General features: G+C 53.0%; 1 protein-coding gene across 1 annotated transcript; it reads right to left on the bottom strand.

Moving 5' to 3' along the window:
• Positions 1 to 6,898: 6,898 nt before the first annotated feature.
• Positions 6,899 to 14,192, bottom strand: LOC119281677 (ataxin-3 homolog). The gene is made up of 3 exons (XM_037562145.1): positions 13,977 to 14,192; positions 13,525 to 13,893; positions 6,899 to 7,754 (listed from the first exon to the last, which is right to left on the bottom strand). The coding sequence occupies exons 2-3, from the start codon at positions 13,777 to 13,779 to the stop codon at positions 7,050 to 7,052; spliced, it is 960 nt and encodes a 319-aa protein (XP_037418042.1). The 5' UTR covers positions 13,780 to 13,893; positions 13,977 to 14,192; the 3' UTR covers positions 6,899 to 7,049.
• Between the last annotated feature and the right edge of the window lie 249 nt (positions 14,193 to 14,441).

Here is a 14,441-nt window from a genome sequence, read left to right as displayed (position 1 = left end):
CGAGGCACGAAGACCCGCCATGATGCTGTCAATGATGACTCGGTCACTCCGCTTGCTAAGCGGTCTCCAAAGCTGCAAGAAGCCACACATTTTGTAGATCACATCAGTCACACGGGACGGAATCACTCGTTCGATGACTAATTTATTGCGGGTACACCAAAGGGACCAGGCAAGAGTGCCGAGCGCGACCCAAATAGGGGCGCGCCTAGACCCGGGGAGCCGGAGGGTCTCCCCGAACAAATCCGGGAGGTTGTCATGGCACCATGAGCCTCCGACTACCTCCCGAAAGCAGCTCCATAAAAACTGCGCCGTTGGGCACCGGAAGAAGATGTGGTTGCAGTCTTCCGGAACCAGACAAATGGGGCAAAGCCCATCCCCGGGTCCATTACGCTTACGGACCTCAGTGCCCGAGGGGAGGCGTCCTCTAACCCATTGCCATAAGAATATGCGGATCTTAAGGGGAAGTTTGATCTCCCAGAGCACCGTGAGCTCTACTGGACCAGGCGTAGGTACAATAGCCTGGTATAGAGACCTAGTCGAAAATCTACCGCTTGGCTCAAGGTGCCAGGAGAGCGAATCCGGTTCCAGAGAGGGAGGATGAAGAGCAATGCATTCCAGTAACTCCTCCCATTGCACAAGTTCGGCCGCCCCGAAGGTGCGACGAAAGGCAATCGCGCCTAGGTTCTCTAATGCCTCGGCCACAGAGATCTGTGGGCGAACACAGATAGAAAATAATGCGAAAAAACGCTCCGCAAGGGGACGGGGTCCCGCCCATCGGTCTAGCCAAAAGAGGGTGGCAGACCCAGAGCCTATCTGGATGGAGGTCCCAATGCGTAGGACCGGGAGTAGAGAGATCACCGATTGCCAGAATTGGGAACCTCCAGACCTAGAGGCAAAAGCGAGTGGTTGCCCACGAAGGTACTTCGTACGGATAATCTGCAGCCATAGGCCCCCCTCCTCCGTCTGGATCCGCCACAGCCATTTGGACAGGAGGGCAATGTTCATACGCTTGGAAGAGATGACTCCCAAACCTCCCTGGTCCTTAGGTTTGCAGATCTCAGACCATTTGACCATGTGGTACTTCTGCTTATTGTTCTCTCCCGCCCAAAAGAAGCGGGAAAGAAGTTTGGTAATTTCCTGATGAAGGGATTCATGAAGGCTATAGAATCCCATTATATACATCAAGAGGCTAATAAGGGAGGAGTTCATAAGAATCACTCTAGCAGCCTTAGACAGCCACCTCCCTTGCCAGGGCTCCATTCTAGGTTGGAGCTTGGCGACTATTGGGCGGAAATCCTTTTCCAGGAGACGTGTATCGCTAAGGGGCACTCCCAGATAAGTCGTAGGGAAGGAACCCAGGCGGCAGTTAAGACGGTTAGCCATCCGCTGGGCCTCCCCTTGGGAGTATCCCATGACCATTACCTCGCTCTTGGCAAAGTTTATCTTGAGGCCCGACATCTCCTGGAAACAGAGGAGGAGGAATTTAAGATTCTGGATATCCTCATCCGATCCCTCGACCATCATAATGGTGTCGTCCGCGTACTGGAGGTGGGTTAGACCTCCAGGAGTCACCAGATGAGGGCAAATCCCCCTAATGTGACCCGCACGCTTGGCCAAGTCCAGAATCGTGGCGAGCACATCAACCACAAGGTTGAAAAGAAATGGGGAGATCGGATCGCCCTGTCGGACCCCTTGGCCAGTCAAGAAGTATGGGCCAACCTCCCCATTGATGTTAACCGCCGTCCGGCCACTCATAACTAATTGCATGACCCGTGCAACCCAGTGGGGGTCAAAGCCACGCTTCAGCAACACTTCCCGAAGGAAGGACCAGTGCACCGTATCATAGGCTTTATGGAAGTCGATCTTGAAGAAGACTGCACGAAGGTGTTTGCTCTTAACCTCATGGATGATCTCATGAAGGACAAGGATCCCATCTAAGATAAATCTCCCTTTCGTGAAGGCCGACTGGTTCGGATGATGAATCCGAGGAGCGACAAGGGCCGCCCTAGAGGCGTACCCTTTAGCGAGGATCCGAAAGATCACATTAAGGACTGTGATAGGACGGAATTGTCTAATGTCCGCCGCTCCCGGCACCTTGGGGATCAAGGAGATAATCCCGTAGTTAAGTCGGGACATACCTAATGTACCCTTAGCGAACTCGCTAAACAGGTCAAGGATGATATCCTTGACCATCGGCCAGAAGGCCTGGAAAAAGCGAATCGGCAGGCCATCGGGGCCAGGGGCCGACGCCGGGTTCATGGCCTTAACAAGTGTCTCCACTTCCGCAACATCAAAGGGGGCGAGTAGAATCGCATTTTCGGCGGCGGACACCTGTTGGTCCCGTGACCAGAAATGGTCGGCTAGGGCCACCCCATTCCGCTGCCGACCCTGAAATAGAGACTTGTAGAAGTCGTCAACTAGCAGGCGAATATCCTGAGGATCCTGAAACAACTGACCACCCTCCCAGAGGAGGGGGATGGAGCAACGTCGCCTCCGGCCATTGGCGATGGCCTGAAAGTATGCAGTGTTCGCATCCCCAAAAAGCACCCAGTTAATGGATCCGCGCTGGCGCCAGAATTCCTCTTCTTTGGAGTATATCTCCATGAGGGAGTCCTCCAAGCTATATCTATGCATCCATTCCTCCGCGGAGATCCCTGTGATGTCAGCGCGAAGGTCAAGGGTCCGGATCTCCTCAAGGAGGGACGCCTTCTGTACCCGAAGGTCGCGTCCGAAGTTCGCCCCCAACCCTTCATGAACTGTCGGGATCGTTTGGATAAGTGATGCCATTCATCAAGAATAGACATCTGTCTATGGGGCTCAGCGCGAGCTGCAGCCCAGTGCTCTTGGACCCCGTCCATAAAGTGGGGTTGTCGAAGCCAAAAGTTCTCGAAGCGAAACCGCGGGGGAGGGCGCGGCCGTTCATCCCTAGAGGCTAGGAGGAGGGGGACGTGGTCCGAGCCAATACGGGTGATGGCCTGGAGGGATGCCAAAGGGAACCGAAGTTCCCAGTCCGGGGAGATAAACACCCGGTCAAGCACGCTAAGGGTCGGGGAGACCTGTCGGTTGGTCCAGGTAAAACGTGCCCCGACCCTATCTAACTCGCGGAGGCCCAAGTCCGCCACCCAGTCATTGAAACGACGCATCTCAGCTAAGTCCACCCGGGCGTTACTCTTCTCCTCCGCGGATCGGAGGAGGTTGAAGTCGCCTCCAACCACAACCGGGAGGGTCGTAGAGGAGATCTTGGCATGGAGCTCTGCCAGGAAGGCGGCGGAACGGCTGTGGACAGCCGGACCATAAACTATAATGATCTCCCATTTAAAGTTTACGTCACGTTCCCAGACTTCCATACTAACAAAGTGGGATCCACGGTCCATGGAGCCCACCTCAAAGGTGGCATCCTTCACACCTAAAAGGATGCCACCGGAGTGACCGGTCACTCCACTAGACGGTAGCCAGTGCCAGGCGAAGAGATGTCTACTAAGGCGCTCGAGCTCCACTAGGGAGAATTCAGTGCGCATGGTTTCTTGAATCGCCACCACATCAATTGCTTCCTCACGCATGTACTCTATGAGCTGCCTGCGGCGGCCAGCATGACCGAAACCCCGCAGGTTCCAAAAAAGAGCACGCATGATTACTCGCCTAATGGGTCCTCCCTGGACCCCACAGTGGAAGCAGCGCTAAGGGCGCGGCGGAGTTGAGCAGTGCGGGACCGAGTACGGCCACGAACCTCGCCAAGATCGGCCCCAGGAGGGGCACGCCCACGAGGACGGCGAGGTGGAGGGGACGGGACCTTCGCGGGTGCAGCCGCCTCACGAGCCCTAGTGGCCGCGAGGTGGCCCTCCAGAATTTCTTTAGCCTGGAGGGACGCAAGTTGCTCAAGAGCCGGACCCTTCTCACCACGAAACACAATGGCCGAGTCAGCCGCAACCTTGGCAAGGTGTCCAAGGGGGACCCCGGCCAGAGCGGAGAAGGATGCATCGCAGAAATCAACGAGATCAGAACAGGGGGCTTGGGAGGTAGACGGACCTGGATCAAGGTTGCGGACAGCTGCACGTCGCGAAGCCTTCTCCACCGTGTTCGGGGACGCCCCAGTAAGACCCGACGCCGCCCCGAGCCTGGCACTCTTCCGGGCAGAAGAGACCGGGGTAGAGGCCGATCGAGGGCGGCCCCGAGATCTCGGGAGCCGGGCCGACGGGGAGGGGGAGGGGCCACCGGGGACACAGGGGGCGACGGCACCAGGGAGTCCTCCCGGCCCAGCATCGGGGATACCAGCCGCGGAGAGGAAGGGGGGCGCACCTCCATGCTCCCCCGGCTGACCTCGCTCTCCTCCCCCTCCGAGACTGACAGCGGAGGCAAGAAGGGTGGAGGGAGAGTAGTGCCAGGAGGGAGGGTGGCGGCCTTGTCGAGCATGGCCGCGATCGCCGCGATATCCTCACAGGCGTCAGCGGGCTCGACATCAGACGTGCCAAGACCCATGCTGTGCGTGGTCGAGGGATGCGAGGAGCCAGCAGGCGGCCCCCCATCCTCCGAGTCAGACGAGACGTCATCCGAGGCCTCAGAGTGGGGGGAGCGACGGTGAGGGTCCCGAGGGGAGCCCGGAGCAGCAGCATCCCCACCAGATCCAGGAGCCACCTCGCCGCCCGCTTCCGAGTTGAGGGGATCAATGGGAGTCCCACCCTCAACGAAAACGTGCAGGTCGTAGCCGACATCGTTGAAGAACATGCGGATCGTCGTCTTGAGCTTGGATGGGTCGGGGGCTTTGATCTGTAGCCGTACCGCCGGGCCTTTAGGCAGAGATGCACCGTCCACTGCCACAAACTTGCCCAACAGACGGGACAAGCCCCGAAGAACCCCCTCGTCGCGGGCAGGCGTCGGGAGCCCACGAATCTGCACCCAGACCGTGGACAGGGTGGCCACGGCGAGAGGATTCACCGCGGGGACCGAGATGCGAACGGAGAGCTGGTTGAGGGCGAGCATGAGCCTGGCGCTGTGCGTGCCATACCGAAGGCTCACGGGGTCGGGGAAGACCACCATGAACTCCCGGTCCGAGATTGGGGTGACCTCCCAATCCCAGTCCGGGTTGAACAGGTGGCGAAGCTCGTCGGAGATGATGGCCGGGGACGCTGTCTTGCCATCCAGGACAGAGATGAGCGCGGACATGGGCGGAGCCACCTGGGTCTCGGGGAGGTCCATCTGGAAGAAGCCCAAGTCGTCAAGCGCATAACCGAACAGCCCAAGGACTCCAATGGGCTGGTGATCGGGGCACAGCGCGGCAGGATGATCGGTCCGCGAGCAACGGGAGCAGGCCAGAGGCCGAGTACACTCGACCTGGCAGTGTCCGGCCACCCCACAGTTGAAGCAGGTTGCCGCCGACACGGCCGGTGGAGGGGCCGTTGCCACAGGCGGGTGAGTGACCGAGGAGGCCGGACCTCCGAGCTGGGATTGCGCTCCGCGCTTCTTCTTCTTCTTAGCAAAAGCGCCGCGCCCATTGCGGTTGTCGCCGTTGTTGTTGGAGCCGGTCGGTGGGAACTGGGCTAGACGGCGAGGAGGATCGTAGCGCCGAGGAGGGGAGACCTCAGACCGACCAGAACAGGGCGGTGAGCGGGATCGGCGGGGGGACGGGCGGTCCCTGTCCCGACCGCGGCCACGCCAGGAGGAGGGGGAACGGTCCCTTTGGCGAGAGGAGCGCCAGTCGCCATCCTCGGATGGTGCGGCCGCCTTGTCACGCACCAGCGCGTCCCGGAGCGCAGTCTCCCGACGCGAACCGTCAGGCGACGGGTGAGATGCCACGTCGCGGCCCGGCGCGTGGCGCTTCGGGCGCGGCTCTCCATCACCGGCATCGCGGGCCATGGGCGGCAGGTAGACGGCGGCGGAGGGCAGGACCCGAGACACGGCCGATGTTGGGGGCGGTGCAGGGGAGGGCGCGAGGAGGGGGAGGGGTGGCGGCGGAGAGGGTGCGGGGCGGGGCTGGGGTGGAGGGCCAGCGGCCAGCGATAACCCTAAGGAAGGGCGCTGGGACGGGCTCGTATCGAGGGGAGGCCCACGAGGACTAGCTCGGGCCGGCCCAACTGGGGCAGGCCAAGGAGAGGGGAGGATACCCCCCGACTTGGACGGCCCACAAGGCCCAAGTTGGCCCAACCCAACATGCACGGGAGCGTGGAGGGAGGGAAGGGTTTCCACCTGCGACGGCCGCGCCGCCGACGCCGGAGGGGAGCGCGACACCGCCGCGATTGGCCGGAAAGCGCGGAACTTAGGGCCCCCTCCGACGGCGGTTGGCGGAGCCACGCCGGGGAGGGGCAGCTCCAGCCGAGGCGGACGACGGGAGCTAGCCGAGAGCCGCCACGAGAGCGCCGCCGTCCCGAGATCGGCCCGTCCGGCCACCCCCCAGTTCGAGGACCGGGCCCCACGTCCCCGACGACTGGTACCATTGCCAGCACCAGGGGGAGATGGGGAAGGTGGTGCAAGCGGGCGGAGGCCGCCGCGCTGCAAGGGACGGGGGAGGGGGAGCAGGGAAGGAAGCGGCAGGGGGTCTGCGTGGAGGAATCCCGGAGGGGGGATCACATCCCCGGCCAGAGGAGCCGCGAGAGGAGCCGTGGCGACGGCCTCCGCCAATCGGTCACCGAAACGCCGGGGAGGGAGGAGGGCGTCGGCCGCAGCTGCGACGGCGTCCGCGAGATCCTCCTCCGCAGCCACATCCGCCCACTGAACGCCGACCGCGCGAGGAGCGGGGGAGGGCGGGAGGGAGGGCGTGAGGGGCCGGGGCACCGCCGCCGGAGGGGCCGCGGAGAGAGCCGGGGCGGACGGCAGGTCGCCGGCAAAGGGCGTGGCGGCGCAGACGCCGGGGGTGGGCTGGCGCGCGTCCATCCCCGCGATGCTGCTTTCTTAACTCAAGTTCAACACTTGTATGTAAATATCATCGCCCCCACAGGTTCAATCCAGCATTCTAGATCATTACAACATATCACAAGTTCACAATAACCGCTCCAGCCAATGGAAACTATTTTTTCGCGCTTCAGAATGCTCCTATGTAGATGAAGAAAGATGGCATCCTAACAACCTTCTTTAACTGGCCCTTCAGAGTTGCTGGAGCCAGGTTCCTCCATGGTGGTGTCCTTGCTGAGCGCATCTTTCAAATTTCTCTCTTCTTCGGCTGGTTGAGAACTGGTCGCTGGAGCTTCAAATGGCATCAAGCTAATAGCTATTGCCGCCTTCAGGTCGTCATCACCCTCCTCTTGCATCATAGTCATGTCCTTTTCTTCGTAAGGTTGCTGACGAGGTACTTCAGTCTTGGTGCCTGGAACTTCAAGGCCCCTCAAGCCAGCGGCTACCCCCACTGTGAGATACCTCCTCGAGGCCATCACTATAGCAGTGTTGCTCTGTTGTTTCTGCTGAGCCTTGAAGCGTGAATGTGTAATGATCTTGGCTTCCTCAGGACGCAGCCACTGGCCAAAATCGTTGTTATCAGAAGGGCAGTCCCTGGGGAAAGTGCCCCTTACCACATAGATGTTTGAGCCAGGACCCCTCATGTTGTCAAGGTAATCTGAGAGGAAAAACTGAGAGAGGTACTCAGGGGCCGGATACAGACTATCGAAGTTGTACCACTCCCCATCCACGTTCCTAATGCAGAACCAGTGATTCTGGAAGTGGCAGATGAAGGCAGTTTCCAGTTCAGGCTTGGATTGGGATCCCGCTGCAGCTTGGGAATACATGGGGATAAATTGGAGGTCCCATACCTCTAGTGCCCTCTTCAGAACCTATCAATGAAAAGAAACATAGGTTAATGAATCATGAAATGATGTGTAGTTATTCCAGGAAATGAGCAGAGCTAGCAAACATGTGAACTTGCATAATTCTGCTAGTTTACATCCTACCACCAGAGTAAAGAATGGATGCAACATTGCAATTGATGGAAGACATCACAAGTAACAAAGCTTATGAAAATGGAACACACAAACCAAAAGGAAGATAAGCAATAAACTTGGCAAATTTCTTTTAAAATAAAATAATAACAAGTGCCATCAGCTCTATATGGCCCCACAACCTGAGTTCATTAGTGCATACCTAAAAATTTGCTTACTGTTGAGTTATCTATACTTCAATAACTATGTACTTTCTAAACTAAAATAGTCTATTTATTCACAGATTTATATGCGGCTCTTCTTCTTTATTGCATCTACTGGTTTTGAGCCAACTTAAATTTGAATGAAAGAAATAGTGCAAAACTTCAAATTCCAAAGTTTTATGGCCTGTATTGATGATGCAAATCTATCCAAAATTTCCAAAACGTCTCATAAAATCACAAAATTACGATTTAGTTCGATAATACCTATTGTTGTGAAGTTCCTATAGTAATAACTTCCACAATAGCACTAACAGGTTTTACAAAGTCCCAAAATTTAACTGTACCATCTTTTATTAACAAAATCCCCCATACCACCTTCAGCTTATAGTAATCGGTGGATTGACCAAATTTGTAGTGGAAGTCCTTCCTAAGGTCAAAAGCAAAAACTAAAGTATGAAACAAATTTCAAATAACCCAAAGCTGTTATAACATATATGATCCAAAGTAGTAACTTTTTTGTGAACTTCGCTTCTGTAAATGGAATATCACTTATCAATCATGATATGTGTACCTGTGTGGTACGTGCATATTAGTAAACACCAATAATGAACCATTACGAATTTGCGCCCACTGCCCTCATAAATTGAGATGGGCGACAATACATAAAGAGACCTACTTCATGGTGGTCCATTTTATTATTTTTCTCACAAGCATTTATGCAGAACCCCATTAACAATTACTTCCTTTTTTTAATTGATTAACAATTACTTCTAGAAAAGAAAAGAAAATCTAATATCAAAATTCGGACAAAATTAACCAACACGAATGGCGGCGGCGTTCTTTTTTTTAGTTAAATACTTCTGTTTAGAAAAGCCATCTTATAAGCTTATGTTCAGAAAACAATAATAGTTTTCTGGCTAGATATAAGTGCATGCAAGCTTATTGTTTGAGCCCCAAAAGGAAAATATTGTTTTACAGTTTTTCCTTTTCATACACAAGCTATACAATGTTATTTCGCGGGATAATTAGAAAAGCCATCTTACAAAATGTGCCTACACACTACAGACCTGATACACGAAAATGCCAAACGGAGAGCGAGCTCCATGGAGGCCTTTATTTGAAAACTTCAAAATTCAAACTTTTCAGTTTCAAAAAATTCTGAAAATAAATACACATATACCTAGATACATAATGTACACGTGTGCAAATTTTTAGTTCGAAATACAATAAAATGTGAGCTACACAAAAAAGACAAATCTGAGGCTTTTTAGCATACGTACTGTTCATCTTTAAAGTCCATGATTTTGTTTTTTTGTGCAGCTCGCAATTCAAGGTATTTCATCCTAAAATTTTTCACACATACACTTTACATCCTTGCATACATGTCTAATTTTTTTCATAAATTTTTAAACCGAAATTTGTGAATTTTGAATTTTTCAAAATAAAGGGCTCCATGGAGCTCGGTCTCCAAAATGCCCTACTCCCTGATACAGTCCTACAACCCAGCGGTGGTATTCTTAAGTGAAACAAAAAAGAAAGTTCGAGAACTGGAAAAGTTGAAGTGGAGCTTGGGTTTCAGACATGGTGTTGCGGTGAGTTGTGTTGGAAGGAGTGGGGGACTAGCTTTGTTGTGGAGAGACAGTGTGCAGGTGACAGGGCATGGTGCCAGTACTACTTAGATGCGACTATTACTGTTCATGACAAAACCTATAGATTTACTGGAATCTATGGGGAACCATGTACTGAGCAGAGGATGAAAACTTGGGACGCGTTGTGATTTCTTAAAGCCCAAGATAATCTACCATGGCTGTGTGCGGGGGGCTTTAACGAGGTGTTATTCCAAGCAGAACAAAAAGGTGGGAATCCGAGAAGTTACGCAGATGGAAGCTTTCAGGGAATGCTTGGCCGACTGTGGCCTCGCGGACCTCGGTTTCTCGGGATACCCATTCACTTGGGACAGTAAAAGAGATGCCGACGAGAACATACAAGTTAGGCTGGACCGTGCAACATGCAATGATGATTTTATTCAGATGTTCCCGGAGACTATTGTTGATCACATTCTTACAGAGGAATCTGACCATGTTGCCCTTGTTATCCGTGCCCTTGTGACACCGGTCACAGGTAGCAGTAGGATGCACATGGGGTTTCGCTTTGAGGAAGCCTGGACTAGGCATGAATTGTATGATGGCATGGTCATGGATGCATGGTATGCAGCCGACCATGGACAGAGTGGGCTACAAGCGGTGTGCACAAAGCTGGATGCAGTTACCAGGGACATGCAGAGATGGAGTAGAAACGTTTTTGGCTCAATAAAAAAGTAATTCGGGAAACTGAAAGGCCAGCTACGTGACGCCAAGGAACGGTTTTTATTCAGAACCGTTACACAGGTTACATGCAGGAGATTAAGGACATCGAGGGGCACTCCATGATCTGTTTGAGCGCGAGGAGATATACTACAAGCAACGGTCCAGAATATATTGGCTACAATGGGGTGATCAAAATACACAATATTTTCAGAACAGAGCCTCGCACAGGAAAAGGAAGAACACAGTTAAAGCGCTAATAAAGGAGGATGGCTCTCGTTGCACTACTGATGATGAGATGCGAGTGCTGGCAGTTTTTTATAAGAGTTTGTTCTCGCCAGAGGGGTCGGAGGAGACAGAGAAGTTGCTGCAGCATATTGACAGTGTGGACCCAGAAGAGATGAACTCATGGCTGACAGCAGTCATGACAGACAAGGAAATCGAGGAGGCATTGTTTCAGATGGGGCCAACAAAAGCTCCAGGTCCGGATGGACTGCCAGCGATGTTTTACCAACGCCACTGGGTGAAGGTTTTTCTGCGTTACTGAAGCATGCTCAGAGTAGAAATGACATTAAGGGGGTTTCCTTTGGGAGCACTGGCCCCACGGTAACCCACCTTTTATTTGCTGACGATAGTGTGCCTTTCCTTGCGGCATCCCAGGGTAATTTGCAGGCCTTGCGAACTATTCTACAGGACTATGAGGTGGCGTTGGGTCAGAAAGTTAATTTGCAAAAATCTATCTATTTTCTTCGGAAAAGGCTGCATGGAAGAGGACAAAGATGCTCTCAATGGTGTTCTAGGTATCGGGTCAGAAGCACTCAATGAGCGACATCTTGGCCTTCCCACAGTGGTGGGGAGATCAAAGGATGGAACCTTCAAACATGTTCGAGAGTGTTCCAGTGGGAAAGTTGTTGGATGGAAATGTCAGGGTTTCTCAAAGGCTGCGAAAGAGGTACTTGTTAAATCTGTCTCACAATCAATACCGACGTATACCATGAGTTGCTTTCACCTCACAAAGAAAATGTGCCGGAACCTGTCTTCGATCTCTTCGAACTTCTGATGGGGTGAAGCCAATGATGAAAAGAGGGTGCACTGGATTGCATGGGACAAAATGTGTACTCGCAAGCAAGAGGGGGGCCTAGGTTTTCGGGACAGGGAGGCTTTTAACCAAGTGTCTCTGTTCAGGGTAACTCTTGGGACCGGACTAAGCTAGAGGCTATGTTCAACACAGATGATATTGATGATATTCTGCAGATTAATATTGCGGGACAACCGGACAAGGTGTTGATGATCACTTGGTGTGGAACTATACAAAGAGTGGCGAGTTCATGGTTAGGTCAGCCTACCATTTGTGCATTCAACAGAAGAAGGCAAAGATTGGGAGGCCGGAACCATCGTCCAGAGTCTTTAGCCACAAAGGATGGCTGGGCCTTTGGGACTCCATTGCACCAAATAAGGCTAAAATCCATATGTGGAGACTACTGTGCAACGGGCTAGCGGTTGGTGCTGAACTATATCGTCATCGGATTAAGGCAGGAGTATTTTGTGTAGCTTGTGGAAGGGAAGAAACACTCCATCATAGATTTTGGTCTTGCCCTCACTTAGCTATGTTCTGGGGGTATATGTGCTCGGAATTGGGAGCTACAGTGGCGACCCCGCCGAACTGTTTTGATTCCCAGAGTGTTGTATCTACGTAGCTGCTGTCTTAGTTCGCGGAACCTTCGGACGACGCTAGAGGAACAATTGTTCAAGGAGTCTGTGAGGTGGCTCACAAGGAATGAAACACGGGAGGGAAAGAGAATTGAAGAAGCGCAAGCTATTGCTAAATCGGTGATCCACTACATGCAGGAATGGCAGTCGGTGAAGGGCAGTTCAACTCGAACGCCAAAGCAGGTGGTTGTCGAGAAGTGGATGGTGCCGGAGCAGGGGTGGATGAAAGCCAATATCGATGGAGCTACATCCAAGGTTGTTGATAGTGCAGGTGGAGGAGTGATGTTCAGAGACCACCATGGTGCATTCCGTGGGGGTGCCTGCTACTTCTTTCCATCGATCAGCAATCCGGAGACTGCTGAGCTCCTTAGTTGCCAGCGAACTGCCCATCTTGCAGTCGAGCTGGGTGTCCAGAAGATTCATATGGAGCTAGACTGTAAGTCTGTTGTGGCAATGTTAAACGAGATGAGAAAAAATCTAACTGCTGCTGGCCCGGTTGTGGAGGAAATAAAAGGTTAGCTGCGTTCGTGCCGGGATTCCCGAGTAACCTGGGTTAGGCTGACAGCCAATGCTGCCGCCCATTTGTTAGCTAGAGAGGGGGTGAGTAATAGTTTAGTTTATGTAATGTGTGCCTAACACCCCACCAGACATGGGCGGAGCCAGGGGCATTCCTTGGTATTCCATGGAATACCAATGATTTAGGGCAACAAAAAATTTAGATATACCGAAGCCTACAGCTACAGGATACTTGTCCAGCCCACGCAACAGCCAACAACCACAAGCCCAGCCCAAGCAAGTGACGTAACAGGGAGTCCTCAACTGATCAATGGGAGGAGCAGGATCCAGACTCCAGTACGCTCTCCCCTGCTCGGCTGCTCCCGACCTAGCTAGCATACTGCATGCAACTGTGTATTGTTCAATTTCAAAATTAAACAAACCCAAGAAATTCTTTATTGGCAAGAACAAAACTCCAAAAGTGCTATTGAATGCAACCACTTGGAGCTATGCTGGATAGTTCACTGCCAGGCTTTGCACATGTCTACATTAGCAACTGATTACTACTTTGTTTGATGAAATGCTCGAAACAAATCTGATTTTTTTTCTCTCGCGTTCTTGTAATATAAGAATCTGCATCATTTCAGACATCTAGTTTGTTTTCTATTGCATTGGGGAAAAAAATCTAGCTCGGCCGCTTTATATTGCATTGAAAAAAAGGCAACATTGACAGTTTCTATTGCAATGCAAAAATAAATAAATTACAATTAATACCAGGCTCCGCCATTAATTTTGATGTGGTCTTAGTGAGATCCCAGAACTCGTTGAATAAATAAAGTGCTTGATGGCTTTAAGAAAAATCTCTAATCTAATAATAATCTAAAAAAAATAACACGGAGGATCAAGTCGAAAGCAGTAAGCGAGCCAGAGAGAGGAGGGGGAGGGGAAATTCACCTCAACGCCGAAGTCCCCGTTGTCGGAGACGTTGTGGGATCCCTGGCCCTCGGCGAGGAAATCCCCCGCCCCCACGCCGCCGGCGCGGTACATCACCTCCCGCTCGCGGGCGTCGAGGTCCGCCGCGATCTCCAGGAGGTCCCCCTCGCTGAAGAACGGCCCCTGCAGCGCCGCGTTGAGGGCATGGAGCCCGCAGAGCTGCCGCACCTGCAGCTCGTGGTACAGCATGCCGGAATTCCCCGTCTTGGCCTCCATTGCCCCGGCCCTCCTTCAGAAGAACTCCGGCGGCTCCCTCCCCGATTTGACAGTGTGCGAAGAGCGCTCCGGCCATTGGGCTGATTTATAGCCGGCAGCAAGGGAAAAGCGGCGCTACAAGACAATCTAGGATTAATCGCGGATTGCAAAAGTGAATGAGCACAATTTATTGACAGGAATGAGGGGGCGAGGGTTACCTGCGCGGCGCTGGGGTCGTGGTCCTGGCGGAGGCGCGCGGCCGTTAGGGGTGGGAGGAGGCTGCGCGGCGAGCGTCCGCCACAGCTTGTTCCGGCGCGAGCGCCCCTGCCCACGTGTCGTCGGAGCCACGGAGGCGCCATTGGAGCCGCTGGAAGGCCTGAAACGCTATCTGCAGCTCGTCTCCGGGAAGAAGACGACCGAACCGTTTTTTCTGGCCTTCGTCGTTTTCTTCTGCTTTCTAGCCGGCGTTGCTACTGCCAGTGGCGACCCTATCTGTTTCTTTTTTTCCCTAAAAAAATCTGCTCTTTTTGACAATTTCCTTTTCTTTTTGACATTGGCGACACCATTTCTTCTTTGTTAAGGTCGTGCAGTAAGATGTCGGATGATTGGCGTAATGACTCTACAGTGTGATGCATTGGGCGAGAAATATTCAAAGCATTTGATCTTAGAGACGTGAAGAAATA

This window comes from Triticum dicoccoides, chromosome 1A (assembly GCF_002162155.2).
Source record: "Triticum dicoccoides isolate Atlit2015 ecotype Zavitan chromosome 1A, WEW_v2.0, whole genome shotgun sequence".
NCBI classification, from domain to species: domain Eukaryota; kingdom Viridiplantae; phylum Streptophyta; class Magnoliopsida; order Poales; family Poaceae; genus Triticum; species Triticum dicoccoides.
The sequence above is the reverse complement of the archived record's forward strand: the minus strand, read 5'-3'. Positions and strand labels throughout refer to the sequence as shown.

What these genes read in the sequence shown, in the direction of transcription:
- LOC119281677 (XM_037562145.1), bottom strand. Translation starts at nt 13,779, where the DNA reads ATGGAGGCCAAGACGGGGAATTCCGGCATGCTGTACCACGAGCTGCAG. An exon ending in ACGGGGACTTCGGCGTTGAG is followed by an intron (nt 7,755 to 13,524) that starts GTGAATTTCCCC and finishes TTTCATTGATAG; the next exon opens with GTTCTGAAGAGGGCACTAGA.